The sequence below is a fragment of the Atta cephalotes genome (assembly GCF_000143395.1).
Source record: "Atta cephalotes unplaced genomic scaffold scaffold00041, whole genome shotgun sequence".
Taxonomy (NCBI): Eukaryota; Metazoa; Arthropoda; class Insecta; order Hymenoptera; family Formicidae; genus Atta; species Atta cephalotes.
Genome location: NW_012130105.1, coordinates 974,894 through 992,405, shown reverse-complemented (window position 1 = coordinate 992,405; position 17,512 = coordinate 974,894). Strand labels below are relative to the sequence as shown.

At 29.7% G+C, this 17,512-nt stretch overlaps 1 protein-coding gene across 1 annotated transcript in view; it reads left to right on the top strand.

Moving 5' to 3' along the window:
- LOC105622170 overlaps positions 1 to 17,512 on the top strand; it is a 30,945-nt gene that overhangs the window by 11,445 nt on the left and 1,988 nt on the right. Inside the window, exon 2 of the mRNA XM_012203600.1 lies at positions 7,944 to 8,171. Coding sequence (XP_012058990.1) covers positions 7,944 to 8,171 — 228 coding nt within the window. The remainder of the gene's footprint in view (positions 1 to 7,943; positions 8,172 to 17,512) is intronic.

Genomic DNA, 17,512 nt, shown 5'->3' with positions numbered 1-17,512 from the left:
TTATAAATAATATTATTAGTAAGTAAGTTATTATTACTTATTTGTTTACTTAACCTTACCTTTTTACTTTATTACTTATATATATATACTATATACTATATATATATATATATATATATATATATATATATACTCGTTTTTCAAAAAAAAAACTTAATATTTATAGGTTTTTTTACATTTCGACAGGTTGCGAGATTTTACCTGTTTGAATAAAAAATAATTCGAACCAATATCTCAATGATAAGAAAAAGGAACATACAATATAAATTAGGTGAAAAATAAACAAAAATGCGAGCACGAATCAAACTCTACTTTCTTAGATATATTCTAAAGATTCACTGTACTCCATTAAAAAGATAAATGTAGTTTGAAAAAAAAACCAGTTTTTTTGTTTAATTAAACTGTAAAGTGTATAGAAAATTGAGAAAATTTAAGCTATTTAAGGACTTTATAACTCTGAACATGAAAAGATTTATATCCTCATTTTTCTTACAAAATATTTTTTAAAATTTTTATAATAACAGAAAAAGAAGAAAGAGAAAGTTTTTTTATTTTTATAATAATAGACAAAGGAGAAAGAGAAAGTTTTTTTTTTCCTTTTCTGACATCCCATTTAGGATTTCACTTGCTGTGTCTACACTTGGTAGCTTTTCACATAAATTTTTTCTACGCGCAGAAAATTTCTTTTAGCAGATGTACCGAATATTTTTTGGGGAGCATAATCGCCTATTCATTATTTTGTAAGCAATTTATCAGACGTGTGCACGTGTATTTGTTCAAGTCGAATCGATCTCTCGTGGGATGGATCGCAGGGTGGAAGGAACGCACTCTGATCAGACGGCATGCTGGCATGCGCATCGCGTGCGACGATATAAATAACTGCGTACGCGTATACGCGGACGTATCGCGTGCGTACGCGTGGATCTGATAGCGCGGCGGCGAGAGAAACGTTCAGGGACATAGCGCAATGGAAGGACCACGTGGGTGGAATGAATAAGCGCACGTATTCCCGTTGTTAAAATTTTGGAGCGCGACCTTGCTTGCCTCCGAGACAAGTCCTCGTTTGTTCATGCGACCTCGAATAATCACACTGTACGATCGCAGAACTGCTTATATGTACACGATACGTGTATGACTTACATTCTGATATACTTATATTATGATATATTGATTAACGATTGAGAGGGCGGATTTTCTTTACGTTTTTTTTTACTGTTGCCATATATTATGGAATTATTTGAAATTAATTAATTTTCGATCAGAATTGTTCGATTATTTCTTAGATTTTTATTGTGTTTTCTAGGAAAAAAAAGAATAATTTCGATCAAAATGCATTTCAAATAGTTCTAATACAATACATGTCCTGTTTTATTTTCGAAAAAATAAAATTGTAAGCACTGAATGTTGTAAATTCGATTTCGAGAGAAAATAATCGAAAAAAAAAAATAGAATTAACATGAAATATAATCTTACTTGAGTGGTTTGAGTTATTGCGCCCAAAGAAAAGTTTCTCTGATTAAAAAAAAAAGTTTGTTTGAATCAAAGAAATTTTGTGCATTGTTATACGTTTAATTTCTATAAAGAAAAGTTTCTTTTAAATGTCATTTTTTGAAATCAAATAAATTTTTATTTAAAAAAAAAATTTTTTTCACTTTAATTTAAAAAAATCAACAAAAAAGAAATAATTTCTTTAACTTAAGAAATAAAAATAAGAAGATAAGAAACGGTCTTTAATTTAAACATAATTTTTCTCTGGGTCTGTCTTTTAAGATTATTGTTTAATTTATTATATATTCGAAATAGAAGTAAAAAAAGTATGAAAAATGAAAATATGAAAAATTAGAAAAATATTTTTTGTTACAGAGATATTTAATTGTTGAGTTACATCGGATAATAATTCTCATCGCTTGATTTATGAGCTTATATTTTTGCTTTTATCATCGCATTAAAAAAAATGTCGTTTATCAAATGAGATAACATTCTACATTCTACATAATCATATAAAAAAGAGATAAACTAAAATAATTTCATATAATTAAAACTCTATGAACTAATAACACTATATAATTAAAAGTTTTTCAAATTCTGAATTGAGATAATTTCCGATAATATGTAATAGGTTATTAGATAGTGACAAATACTGAATAATCCTTTTAAATTATTTTCAAAAATGTGTTGCAACTGTCATCGGAGAACGCGAATGGAGCAAAATGATTAATGTATATATTTTACGCGAATTTAAGATGGTTTTTTAATAAATAGAGTTATCAAAGAGAAATGTCTAATTTTTTAATATAATGTAGTTGAGGTTTATATACCAAAATTTCAGAACAGATTTTTGAGAGACATGTATTATGCAAACTTATGCAACTCCTACGACGCACGAATTTTTTTTCAAATGCAAATATTGGCGCACACTTACGCTTTATTTGAGAATTTGTTTAACACATAATGTTTATATATGTAGCTAAAAAGTGAAAGTAAAATGATTAGCTCGACTAACAATTCTGCAGTGTTGAAAAATAAAATTCAGACAAATCGAACAATTTCTTTAAACAAAATATTTTTAATGAAAAATTAAATATTACAAAAAATCCTTTTACATGGCACTTGGGGGGATCCCTGTAGAGCACAATTATTCGATATATCCCCCATTAGCTTGAATGACCTCTAGTCTTTGTCTGAAGCGTTCGCACGCACGTTGTAATGTAGCGCTGTCCATACCAATGAATGCTGCCTCAATAGCGGTCCTTAATGACATCACATTGGGATACCGAGACTTGTTTGTGACCTTTTCAACTATACGTAGTATAGTTCAAGGGATTTAAATCTGGGCTGTTGGAAGGCCAGAATTCCTTGGACCAAAACATATCGTTGTCTGAAAGCCAATTTTGAATTAAATGACTCGTATGAGCCGGTGCACTGTCCTGCTGAAAAACATATGGCTTCGACGCCACAGTTTCCATCCACGGCTTCACTACATCCATCAGAACGCGCAACGATTGCCCTGGGTCATTCGAAATCAGCGCTTGAGCCCTTTTAATGATTGTGGGGGGTCCTCGTGGTGTACTCTTCCTCGCTAGCATACTAGAACCTTCGTTCTGTTCTAAAGCCTATATTTTGCCACAATATCATAAACGGTTGATCTTGGATATCCAAAGAACCGAATTATTTCCGTTGCTGCCCAGCTCGAAGGCCTTCGATGATCGCGGCTCTTTGATTATATTCTGTACTTGGTACAGAATACTTGTACTTTCTACTACTTTGTACTTTCAACATCGCGGCCATTTTGAGAATATGATTGTTTATTAGAAGCATCAGGCTTTCTCGAACGCCAACAACAATCTCTGGCAGAGGCACAATAGCGGAAAATTTAAATTGAAATTTCTCCGGATTTTGGTGACCCTGTATACTTCTTAATATTTGCGGATGTATTTGCGGGCGTATTTGCAAACATCCTTTCCTACGAACATGTCGATTTTGTAACAGTTGTCCTTGCAATGAGAAAATATTTTTTAATAAAAAATGCTTTTGTCTCTGCTGTCAGAATTATTGGACTGTGATTGAAGTATGCGATTTCAAGATATTGTCCTTTTGCCAAATTGAAGAAATTTTTTCGGTTGCAACATCGCATGCTGTAATCATCACATGTCCGATTTAATGTCTCATTATTAAGATAGGAGCAAAGAAGAAAGAAATAGTGGATAATACGAGAGTCAAGCTGAAGTCGAAAGTAGCATTATTTATTTAGATAACAAATTTTCTTGTGCTTATCTGACCGCACTATTTAAATATTATTTATTGATTAAAAGATTCATACATGTGTCTTTTCTTTCAATAAAATTATGATTTTGTTTTAATCAGTAATGAGTTAAACCCCTTTCTCTATAATATAAACTTTAATTTCTAAATTATTCAATATAAACAATTTAAATTAATGATAAAAATAATTTAATGTATGTTCAATATCTGTAATCAAAATGACGCGTATTTTAGATATTTATTTTGTGGCTAAAACTATTTGTTTAATCTAAAGTATAGAAATTATTGAAAAGAAAACTGAAACTTTTAATAATTAATGAGTTTCTACGAAATGATATGTCAGTCTCATACATATTGGGTATAGTAACGCATATATAAATAATGTATGAAGAAATAATGTATGAAGAAAAAAAAAATATAAAAATATTTTTGTCTTCGTAAGTAATAAAAAATTTCTAGGATTCCATACGATGGAAAATTTGCAAGATTCCGTATACGATGAGAGAAGTTTGGAATTCCTGCGATGGAAATTTCCAGAATTCCATGCGATTTTTATAGATAATTCAGAATGATATGTTTTTCATAATTACATGAAATTACATTATTTGCAAGAAAATATTAAAAAAAAAGAAAAAAAAAAGATAATTTTTTGATTGCTCATATTTTTGTATAATTACGATTATGAATTGCGTCGCGCGCGTACATTTTTCTTTCATTTAAATAATTCAATTTCTTTTTAAGTTTTCATCGAAAGCGAGAATTTATTCTTAGAACACTTATTCAGCGGACATCGCAAAACATATGGATCGTGCAAAACCTTATCATCGCGCGCAATCAACAAATTAATGCCACTCCTATTATATGCATCAAGTATTACGTTATGCGCGAATTGTCTGATAAATATATCGATGAAAAAAATATTAAGTTTTAAACGAAGTTTTATTACTGTTTTATTTGTGACTTGATATCTATGAATAGTAATAACATGTATTATGTGAATATTTATTACACGAATATCTATATATATAATTTCATACGGCTATGATCGTATATATATATATATATATATATATATATATAAAATTTGATGATCGATGATGCATAGCGACATGTTTCTAAAATATTCTAAATAATTTTTCATTTTGTTTCTGCATAATACAACAATATTTCTGCTTAAATATTTTTTATTTATATATTTTTATATTTTGTAAAACGGAAGCAGAAGCCGTGACTATTCTTAATACAAATGTAGGTGAAATTAAGACGATTCATTTATTTATTTGCTTACATACGTGATGTGTTGTAATTATATACGGTTGTATTATCGAGATATCAACTTGTTATGAAGACAGTAGAAAAATTTAATGAATGTATAATGATAATATGTTTTGCAGATTTTTTAAAAAATTAAAATATAATATCTAGAATTTTATGCATTTGATAATTTTAAGAATTGTATTCAAGTTATGCTAATTAAAATGCGGAAAAAAATCATATTTGAAATTTTTCTTTATTCCATTGATTATTCTTACAATTGGTTGCTATTGTGTCATATTAAAAGAACTTAATTAATTATGAGAGAAATATATATAATCAAGAAATGCTTTAAAAATAATTAAATTAACGATAAATGTTTACTTTGAGGAATACTTCTTTGATGATATTAAGCTTGACGTATATTGTCATGATCTAAGTGACTTCTAACAGATTTTAGCTGTCGCTCGGTATTTGTTAAAAAGTTATTAACAATCAAAATTCGTAATTATTTCTCAATTTTGTACATGGAAATCGGATGATTCTAGGCAGAGGGGAGGAGGTTTGGGGTGAACCGACTAGAGAAATATGACTTTGGCTGCGTTCGGATTCCCACCTCTCCAATTATATCGTCCTTGTTTACCGAACATTAAAATAAGGATGACATGACATCCGAATCTTTCTAGGCAAAGTGAGATTCACCCCACTTCCCTCCCTGCCTAGCCTATACGACTTTCCATACGAAGCAGATCCACCTCTTCCTTTGTCTAGGGGCATAACGATTTTCATGCGGGAGGATCTTGTTCCGGGAAAGGGAAAGGTGGGATGGATTTCATTTTTCACACATGAGTGATGGCTAAAATTTGTTAGAGATCACAACTTATATTAAAGTTATCAAGCATTCCCTAGAACATTCCCTAAAGTGAACATTTACCTTTACATTTTATTTCTCATGTTGCATTTTATATTTTTTACGATTTTTGAATTACTTGATTGTTAATTAGCACAACTCAATCTTGTAACAATGGTAAAATAAATAGCAATAATATATAAAATAAACTTTTCGTCTTTTTTCCATTACTAGTCTCGTACTCTCTCATTTTTCGATGATGCAGTGGAAGGGTAGCGACGACACTGGGGGGGGGCTAAACAAAAGAAAATTTGGACCACTCTTGAGTTTTCAAGGGTTGTCCTTTCAGGCCCATCGTAAGTTTAGGTCTACTAGACTTATTTTGGACCGCCCATAAATTCACAAAAGCGCAAATTTAGTTTCCGAAATTAGTTTCTATCCGAATTTCAAAGCGAATAGAACTATTAGCAGTACGAGCAGTACATTTCGGTAGTGTCGACTGTTTTTACACAAGTATATTAAATATGGAATATATGTGTGAGCATGGCGTATGCCATTTTTTATATTTTGGAGTTCCAAGTGTGCTTGCGACGGATCCGCAGTTTTCGAACATTAAAGCATTTTGGTATTGCACTAGAATTCCTGAATTCGGACAAAGAGTTCCCGATGTACATAATGTGCCATATGTACCTGTGAATATGAATGTAGTGAATTATGTAATCAACGCATATAATGCATATAATGGATACGTCAATGGCAGTAAATATACTATTTTTTACTATATATATATTTTTAATTTTGCTCGTATCTTGTATAAAAATATACCGTTTAAATATAAGTTGTTGATTTTATTTTAACTCGTATATTTAAAAAACTACTGTTTAAAAATTTACACAGTACTTTTTTATTTAATTTTTGAGAATTTTTTTGATAGTATTTTGATCCGTGAATTTCAGAACATTTTAGAGTAAAAAGTAGAGTAAAAGTAGAGTAAAAAAAGATAAATCTCTATTCTAAGTATTTATTTCAATATTCGCGAGTAATGATTAAACATCCGATTTTCATCCGATTTTCAAATCTGAATTTATTTAAAAAAAAATATATATGTATTTCTTTCAAAAGGCGTGCGTGTATTGCATGTTTGATAGGTGCAGTTGATAGCCGGTCTGAAGATGGCATCCCATTTATAAAAAATTTTTTTTTTTAGCTAAATCAGCGGAACTATTGTTAAAACTTAGCAGGAACTATTGCAGGTGCAAATGTAACTGTATATAAAATATCGATTTTTTCAAAATGAAGTGTCAAATTTACACCGGCCAGTTGATAGATGTTTTTATAACGTTCTGTTTGTTTCGCCCAATAATTTAATAATTTATTACTGGCTCATACGAATGACTTTATTTTTAGTAAAAATAATTTTTTTTAATTAAATAAAATAATATTTGTGGCTCCAAGAATAAAACCAATAAATAAAATACCTGTGTGTGAGCTTCCGCCTTTGTTAATGCGTAAATTATTATAATTATTATATATTCGATAAAATATAAATCGCAATTATAATGTATTTACTAATTGATATTTACTAAATGAAATTAAAAGTAAAATGTAAACTCGTTTTGATGCTGGATTTAGTGTTTTTTAATACATAATTAGTATACAAACTCGAGTATGAACTCCAGTTTGTACTCAATTTCATTAATCATTTCATTGAAAAGGATTCATTCTAATTTGAAACGTCTGCGGGTTTACATTTTATTTTTAATTTTGTTTAGTAAGTATATTCTAATTGCTTATGAATTGTATTTTATCTCTAATGAATGTTTAATTTACACATCAACAACCGCGAAGATTATTATCATATACGCTTTTTTTTTATTGAAATAATTTTTTGCTTATTATTCCAATATGTTTAGATAATAATTTGTTTGCTTTTGCTTCATGTGTGTGAAGAGTTCAAATAGACCTTGGAAGTTTCGACGGAAGTTCCGACTTCGAATTGCGAGATTCATTTGCTCAGATTCTGAGCTTCAATCTTGTTTGGAATATTAATCGCTTTGTTGCATTTTGTGTGTTATAGCGTATTACAGTAATGAATCCGTTCCAACATCGCACATGTATATATCATCACCACCAGTACCAATGCAGCCCCGCGAAGGTAATAAACGCGCGAAAAACAATAAGAAACGTCAAGCCCAGCAAGAACGGGTTCACCCTTGGATGATAGGTACGCTAAAAGGACATACCGGCCTGGTAAATGACATGGACTTTTCCAGCAATGGCAGATATCTCGCGAGTTGTGCCGATGGTATGTACTAAAAAAAATTAATAAAAAGAAATATTTATTCTTCTTGTTTGCGTAACTCTAATTGGTGACATAATATACAGAAGATATTATAAAAAGTTATTTGTGACTGTTTATGACATCATTCTAAAACTGAGAATAAGAATTCGCTTTGAGAGAATTTATCTTACTTTTAGAATTTACATTAATAATATTAGTTTTTTAAATGTTGAATGTTGATAAATGTCAAATGTTTTTCGATTTAAAAACAGATAATAAAATTTTATTTTTTTTATTACGTGATTTTTTTTAATGCTAATAAAAATTTAATTCATTATTTTTGTTATTTATATTATTAATTTGATAATAATAATTGTTTCGCGATTTTATCAAAGAACTTATGTTTGAATTTAATTTAATTATTTTAAGAATTAAATTATTATCAAGTTTAAATGTAAAAAATTTTTAATATACACTGTAAACAAATATGTAAAATTACATACATAACACGTGTAAAAATTATACAATTTGTAGTGGAAATGTATAAAATTGTACATTTTTATAAAAATTAGTACTTTTATCTTTAATTATGTAAATTATGTCTTTATATTACATAGAAAATTTTTTTGCAATAATTGTATATTTTATAGTTTCTATGTAAATGTACAAATTTTTTAAATATTATATAATATAATGATAATCATATTGCATTTTTGTTCATACATATCAACAACATAAGAAAAAAATTGTACGTAATTCATTGTGTAAATATATATCTTTAATAGCAGGTGCCAAAATTATCCGCTTTAATTATAATTTTACATATAATTTTTTACAGTGTTTGAAAGATCATAATTATGGACAAGTGTTACCATAAGAGTTACGTTATAACAATACATTTCGATCTGTTAATATAATGATCCACACGACGCGAAGACACAATAAATTAATCGTTAAACTTGCAAATTGGATAATGTATTTTTTATATGTTATGTCGTGCGGGAATTATTCGTGCATATTGTGTCTCGTATGTAGATAACTAGCTCGTATGTGGATACTAGCGGCATAGTATCGCCTTTCTCTTTCTTTCTTTCTGATTTTCCATTTTGCAAGCCGCATTTTCCATCACAAGCTTCTCGCAATTTAGAATCGATAAAGTCTAAACTAAACTTCATGTACATGTTACTCGTATAAAAAAAATTTTTTTTTGCAAAGTAGCTCGACCATTTCTTTTTGTTTGTAAACAAATAGTTCGTTTACAATGGAGAACACTACATCTTTAGTATCAATACTAATCCTGATGTCTTGTAAGAGATTAAACATGAATATTTTATCTATATGAACTGACAATTGTAAGTCTGGGCAATATAAATAGCCGAAATATATTTTGCAATAAATTATGAAGTTTCGAGTTAGATACCATGCCGCTAAATAAATAAATAGGAAAATAATTCCGCAAATATCATGAATAATATATGTGGAAAAAATATAATAAAAATGCCCAGATATCACACACAGATTGATTAGGCATTATTAGATAAGAATGTTAGTCTCGTTCGATCGCGATAGATGAATTTCATCTGGCACATCAAGAAAATAGATTATTACCCGTTTTCAGTGGGTCATCGACATTTGATATAAAATGCAGCATGCAAAATTTCATACTGTGCAAAATTTCATTATTTTTATAATACACATAATTTTCTGTCTCTTCTAAAGCATTCACTTGGTAAGATAAGGAATAAGGCGCAAAATTTGCATAATTCTATTCGCGATTTGTGAGCTTTGTTTCTTTCTTTGATAATTCTAAATTGATTTTTTCTAAATTAGCGTTGGAACTTTCTGCCCGATTTTCCATCCTCTTCTTGCCGTTCAACAGTTTTGTGCATAAATATGGCATATAGTAAGCTGTGCATAAATATATAGCGTGCGACCGGTGCGATCCTTTAGTCGTACTAAATAAATTTCGATGATTTGGTAGAAATCGATCTCATATGCATGAACCGCCTTTTAAAGACAGAATATCATACGTCTTAATCATACATATTAATTTGTTTTATTCTGTGCCTTAATCATGCGACATTGTCTGACAGTTCATTGCCAAAGCATGAAAGATAAAGAGGTGATAGTAAGTATGATGTCTAACATGAAAACTAGGTCAAAAGTTGTATTTAATGCCGATCATTATTTTAAGTAATTTAAATAATTTAGCTAATCAACGTTAACGGACACGCGAATAAATTGAGATTTCGTTTTAGAGAAAAAATTTTATTTAACCTTTAAGTAGTGGGATGCTCAAATTATCCCAAAGAAATTTTATTTTTATAGTATTTTTATAGTTATAGTTATTTTTTTATAGTTATTTTTATAGTTAGTATTTTTATAGTTATAATGTTTAATAATATGTACAGAATTAAATTTATATTATTTTATTATATTCTTATGAAATAGAGAAATATAAAAATAATAAATTTTAAGACTTCTGAACAATACTTTTTAAGTTTCCTTTTTCAGAATACAAGATTTTTAAAATAATTTTATGTGGGGGTGCTGTTGCTACCTACATACTTGAAGGTTAATAGGTTGATGCAAAATCTGATCTGATTGCGTAAAAGTAAAAAGAATGAAGTAATATTTGAATGCATGTTTATTACACATTTCTCGTTTATGTCATCATTTCAGTAAATAAAATGCGAATAATGTCGTATGACGAATATAAATTAATTAATGAAGACAATCGGTTTTGATAAGTCGTGCACAATCCAATGTGAATATTAACATGACTACTAGATAGAATTACTTTGCGTGAGAAAATATCATGATTACATAAAATATTTGTGTCGTTTTTGTATTGTAAGAGTAAAGTCTAGATAAAAATTGGGAGATTAGCTTTCGGGAAGATAATTTTTCCTAAGCAGTTGCAACAATGTCTTTAGTAACGAAAATTATGGAACAATAAAACTTTTTATACATCGTTATTCATGCGATTACATTTTTACAATAATATTTTTTAATTTAGAGAAGTGTTTAATATACCTAAATATTGTTTAATGTACCTAAATCGTATCTCATACATTTTTTCTTATTATTAAACATATACGATAATTAATAATAAAAATATAAATAAATAAAACACAAAAATTTCTAAATTATCTTATTTTGCGTACATTTAAAAAAATCAAATACATTGATGCAATTTTTAATAATCAATTTATATAATTGATAATAATCTAACAATGCATTTTATTCTGTAGTTTTATGATTTATCGTAGAATATATATTTTATGTACATATTACAATTATTATAAAATTGAGATCAATATTATATATAATTTTTATAAAATTTTTTATAAAATTTATCATGTTGTCTCAATCGTATCATCTGCACCGATTTTGTTACGATTTGACAATTCATATTTATTTATTTATCATACATCATTTTATTTATCATATTATTTATTATTTTATGACTATATAATTAGTTATAAAATAAATGTATCTGATAAATAAACATGTTAAACATTAATTCTCAAATCATATCATTAATTATATTATTTTGTATTGGATATTTTTTGTGATCATTATTAATATTGTATATAAATCATTTTAATCCTATTTTTTATTGTTTTTATTCGCAAATATACTATTTTTAAACGAGGTGTGTTTGAGAATTTACGATTTAGGAGACTGATTATTTAAATCGTACCTTTTACACTACATAAAAGGCCTATAACAAATTAATTGTTTATATAAAATTAAATAGAAGGTGTATTAAACATCCAGCAATTTCCAATGTTAATTGCTTGCAAATTAATATCTAATGAGAAATATTATGACATAAAATATGATATGATTTTCAACTCTCCGTATACGGTATTCATTAGCTATTTCTTAAAGTAAGTATGTAATACATATTTATTAATTCTATTACAATTCTATTACATATAATTTTGATTATTTCCTTGCGAGATGAAATTCTAACGGAATATCTCGATTATATTATCTAGGATTATCCAGTTCCCAGATTCGTCGCTAAATACATCAATAGATACGCTCTAAATATACACGGAGCTAGATAACACCAAGTTACGCAAATAAATTAGTTACATCAATAAATAATAATATAATAATCATATCGCATAATAAATCAGATTCTTAATCGAATAATCAACAGCCATTAAATTAGATAGCTACAAATTCTAATGCTTGCCATTAATTTATCTCGTAAGCACCGATCACAAGTCTCCCATTAGTCAGACTCCAATTTAAGCTCTTGAATACAGTTTGTCGGTCGGCGTCATTCATTTCATAATTCTGTTTGATGGAAATTATCGCGGGAATCCACGGATTCTCGTGGCTGTAACGACTTAGTCACGCTTCACCGGAAAGTAGTACCAGATTTCCTCGAACGAACAAAAGAGAGAAAGAAGAGGAATGATTTTATTAAATGACGCAACGGTACATATTGAAACGTCGCCGTCATACCGCATTCCGTTACTTGAGCAACAAACGATTCCTTCTTATGTCCGCATCTTCCCTTCTACGTGCGTTCCCGCCTGTCTCTGTCTCTCCTTCCGTAGCTTTCGCGCGGGCCGGTTCCCGGCCCTCTCTTTCTCGTTTGGGCGCGCAGTTGGCTCGAATTCAATTATCGATATTCCGCTTCTGCGATGCTGGCGAAACATGTTTCGGTGTTACTCCCATTAACAAGTCGTAATTTGCGTTTATTCTTTACCAACACGTGGTTAAATTCGATTTTGTATGATTCGAATGACGTCTCCGAAGAGATACCTGCGATGGAAGCTTACGAATCGAAATCTTGAATTTTTTAACAATTTTGCGGAAAAGTCAAGTAAGTAAAAATATACTAATAGCAAGAAAAGAAGCTGAATTAATATACAGGATATATTTATCGGGGCTTATTAACCATATCGCTACATTTCTAAATAATTCAAATACGAGCGACGTTGCATCCAACTATCTGGAAAATTCGATAGTCTGGATATATTTTTAACGAAATCCCGAAAGATTGTTAAAAAACTTTAGTATTATTATAAAAACTTCAATATTATTTCCTACTAAATTAATGCGAAAGATTTATCATATTTGTGAAATAAAGTTGGAAGCATAATTTTAATATATTTTAATTAAGACTTAAAAAAAGCAAAACTGTCGTGCCACGCGGGCTTCATTTTTATTCTTTATGCTCTTTTTTATTCATATAGATAAAAGTTTTTACTGTTTTCAAAATTTTTTTTTTAATTTATTTTGTTCTAATTTTAATTGGAAAAACCAGATCTTTAGCATTAACTTAATATATCTATTACTTTCTCCGCAAGGAACGTATCGCTTCTTGGACACTCACGTGGATGTTTAAAATAGTTGAAAGATAATTTTTACATTTGGTAAAAGCTTTAAAATAATATAATATAAATATAATCAAGCTATATATGTATATAATAAATGTATATAATAAATGTATAAAATTAAAAATTAACAATAACAAAATATATATAAAATTAAAACTTAAAAAACAAAATTATCATGTAGGTTTCACTTCATGTTTTTTTTCTTATTCATCTAGACAGAAATTTAACATTTATTTCCAATTTTCTAATTTCTTTTTCCTAACTAATTCTATTTGATATAAATCTTGATGAAAAAAACACAGATTTTTAGTATCAACTTAATACTATCTATTACTTTCTCCGCGAGGAACGTATTACTTTTTGTGCAGTCATGTAGACGTTAATAAAATAATTTAAAGGTAATTTTTATATTCAGTAAAAGCTATAGAAATAATATATAATTTTCATAGGGTGCATTAAATATCTATTAGTTTAAATATTATTGGTTATACTATTTTTTAAGGGCAAATATCATGACATTTACGAATAGGGGCACTTACGTCGTACACGCATTTTGTTTCGCGAGATGTTTCTCCTTCGGCCACTATACTTACGAACGACCGTATGCAACCACGTTCTCGCTATTTTTATCTCGACGAACGTCCGAACGCGCGAACGTCGCGCAAATTTATCGCGAGGACGTGACCGAGGCGGCTGACCGGCAAAAAGTAATAAAGTACACACTGTGTTCTTTTTTTCCGTTGTTAACACAATTAGCGAAAGTTGTAAACGCTTCGTTGAGTTTACTTTTACATTTTAACCGTTATTTTTATATCTCGAAAGACAGCTTAATTGTTCCTCTCGTGTGATGGATTGGTTCTCTCTTCTCTCCCGATTAACAATCAGAGCGCGAAGTGACATTAGCGAAAATCATGATGGCGATAGAATGAAATAATCGCATCGAATTAGATATCCGTTCGAAGGTGAGGTGATTGTTGAAAGGAGTTTATAGAAGATCATTTTCTTCGTAAAGAAAGTTGACTCTCACACACACATTTGCGACAAAATATAGGGTGATAAAATATAGGGTTATAAAATGCTTGTACAGCTTTAAATTTTTATAACATCTGTTCTCTGATAATAAAATTAATCGTTAAAAAGAGTAAATAAATTTATTTCAATTTTATATTCATTTATTCTTTGGATGTTATTTCTCAATCTATTGACGTTATTACTGATGGAGATAAATGAAGACTGAAGTATTTTTAAAACTATGAATACGCTTTGCAGTTGATTTATAATAATAAATTTTAAATAATGAATTACATTAATTTTTATCCGCAAACCGTTTAAAAAGCGATATTTTAATAAATGTGTTCTTATAAGAAGAAATCCAATTGGCTCAAATTTCGTGATCACGATTTTTGTTAAATTATAGTAAGATTAGTAGATTTTAACTCTGGAATGCTACTAGAGAATTTTCTTCTAAATGCAAATTCGTGTTTAATACAGATTTTATTATTAATCATAAATCATTTTGATAGCTTAAAATAACATTTAATAAAGTTGTTTAAAGTTTATTTTCTTTTACATTAAAATATAATATTAGTTCAGTTATTCTATATTTTGCAATCTAAAAAGTAGAATAAAAAGTGTAAAATAAATTTCTAATTATGTAGATGAATTCTCATCTAGAGTAATATCAGTGTAAGAAAAATATAAGTAAACACATTTATAGGATTAATGTATATTAAACTTCACTAAATCACTATTTTAATTTTTGTTTTCACAGATTAATTTTATTATATAGAATAAAAGAGCAGTTATGAAGTTTAAAACTGCATAAGAATTTTATAAACACCTTTTATATGTCTCACACAATCAGTATAAAATTATATATATTATTCGTTTGAAATTATATTTTTCTGAGGGGATTCTTATTAAAAGAGATTTCAAAATTGCTTTAGGATAAAACAATACGAAATGAATCGATTACTCATCGCTTCGGGTACTTATTGAAATATATATAAATGCAGCTGTCATTATTCGAGTGCTCTTTCAAGAAAAAAGACCAATCCCCCTGCAGGTATCTGTTCTCGAACGGGCCTTCGCCGTGGCATTATGCGTGTGTCGCGAATCATTCTTTTCCGCACGGAAGCTGGTACGTAAATTCTGGATCCTCCCCGCCGACGGTAGCCCCCCTCCGCTCGGGCGGAAATATCGTGACGCGTCATGCATTTACACAAGATAAAGCGGGTGCGAATAAAAATGCGCCGTGAAGCCGGCGTTCTCGTCTTCCCGAAATTATTCACGAATGCATATCATCGCGAAAGCAACAGTCGTCCGGATGTTTTTCCCTCGTTATGATCTGCCTCAGTACGAATCGCTGCATTTATGAATTGAGTGGCACAAAGTCACGAATGCTGCTGAACGACATATTCAACAATACACGGAAGTACGACTGGCACGAATTACGTATGTGACGTTTCTTTTTTTCTCTCCTTTTCTCTAATTTTAGGTGTTTTCCAGCAACACAGACATAGTATAAAATACACACACACACACACACACGCACACACATACACATACACATAAAGAACTATTACTGCGAATCCAAGTGTGTAAAAGTGGACTTCAGTACATGTGTTTTTTTCATATAAAAATTATACGTTATGTTGCAAATATACATTTAAACGTAGGCATTTTGTACAAAGCATTTAAACGTATAATATAATATCATTTTTCTACAGAAAACTAAATAGCACACATATGTTGAAGTCAGTTTTAACACACGTGGATTTGCAGTGATCCTTATTGTTTATCAATGTTGAACAAAGACGAAGTGTGATTCATTGTATTAGATTGTGGCGTTCCGCAAAATGCATAAGGCGTATGATTTATTATTTTATCTTGTTGTTTACCGAAATTGTCTTGTTGTTACGCGCGGCTAAAATGATCATGCGCATTATGGAACTATTATGCTTTATGGAACTAGAAGTTGTGTCTCTTGCTGAGAAACATCTTTCATCTGACTTTACTTGGCCCTACATTTGCTCTATCTTTATCTTGCATATCTATATATCGAGTGTTCGTCTGTATTGGAGTATTCTACTGTGTACTATCGCATTTGTTTCCGCGACCTTAAACAACAGAAGTCCAACAGGTGCTGTCGATGTCTGAAGATACATTAATCCTTGAATTCCTGTCTTTTGTTCACAATATTCCTTAGAATTGCACAAGTGTATTTCTGTATTTATTAAAAACAATTCTATTGTTTTTTACTAGCTCGTGCTCTTTTTCATCTTTATATTATAACATATGTTCCGTGTTTTGTTTTCATCAGACTGTCGCTATTGGCTCAAGAGTGATTTAATTGATTCTAAAGAATTTTTTATGAACTTTCGCTTTTATCGCGCAACATTTTTCGGATAATTGCATATCCGATGTCTGTCTGTACACCTACGTACAAAATGTGGCGAACGAAATTATGTCAACATTTATCGTTTTTGTCGGTGTAGTCAGAAGCCGAAAAAACAAGATAATTTTTGGGTCAAGAACACACGCAACGCGGCCGTCAGCAGCACGTTTATCAAAAATTCACGGTCTTCTTCGTACATAAGCGAAAGTTTTCGTCACGATTTTAACGATAATGAAAGTATACAGTCGCGCGGATTATCGTAAAATTGGAACGTGAATAAATTTCGCTTATCTGTCTTATCGTCTCGCCTTAAAAAGAATGAAATGGTATCTCGTTTAAACGCGATCTATCGGTTTCAATCTCTCTCAGAATCAATCTTGCAGGAGTTCGTTGAACTATAAGATACCCGCTTTGCTTATCTTTTCGCATTGTGCATCAACCATTTTGTACCGAATATTAACAGAGATTTCTTCAATTAGAATAATTTCTTTTAATTAGAATAATTAAAGAAAGAAAGAAAGAAAGAAAGAAAGAAAGAGAATGGTAGAAGAATCAGATCTGCATGCGTGTGTGGTGTGTGGTGTGTGGTGTGGTGTGTGTGT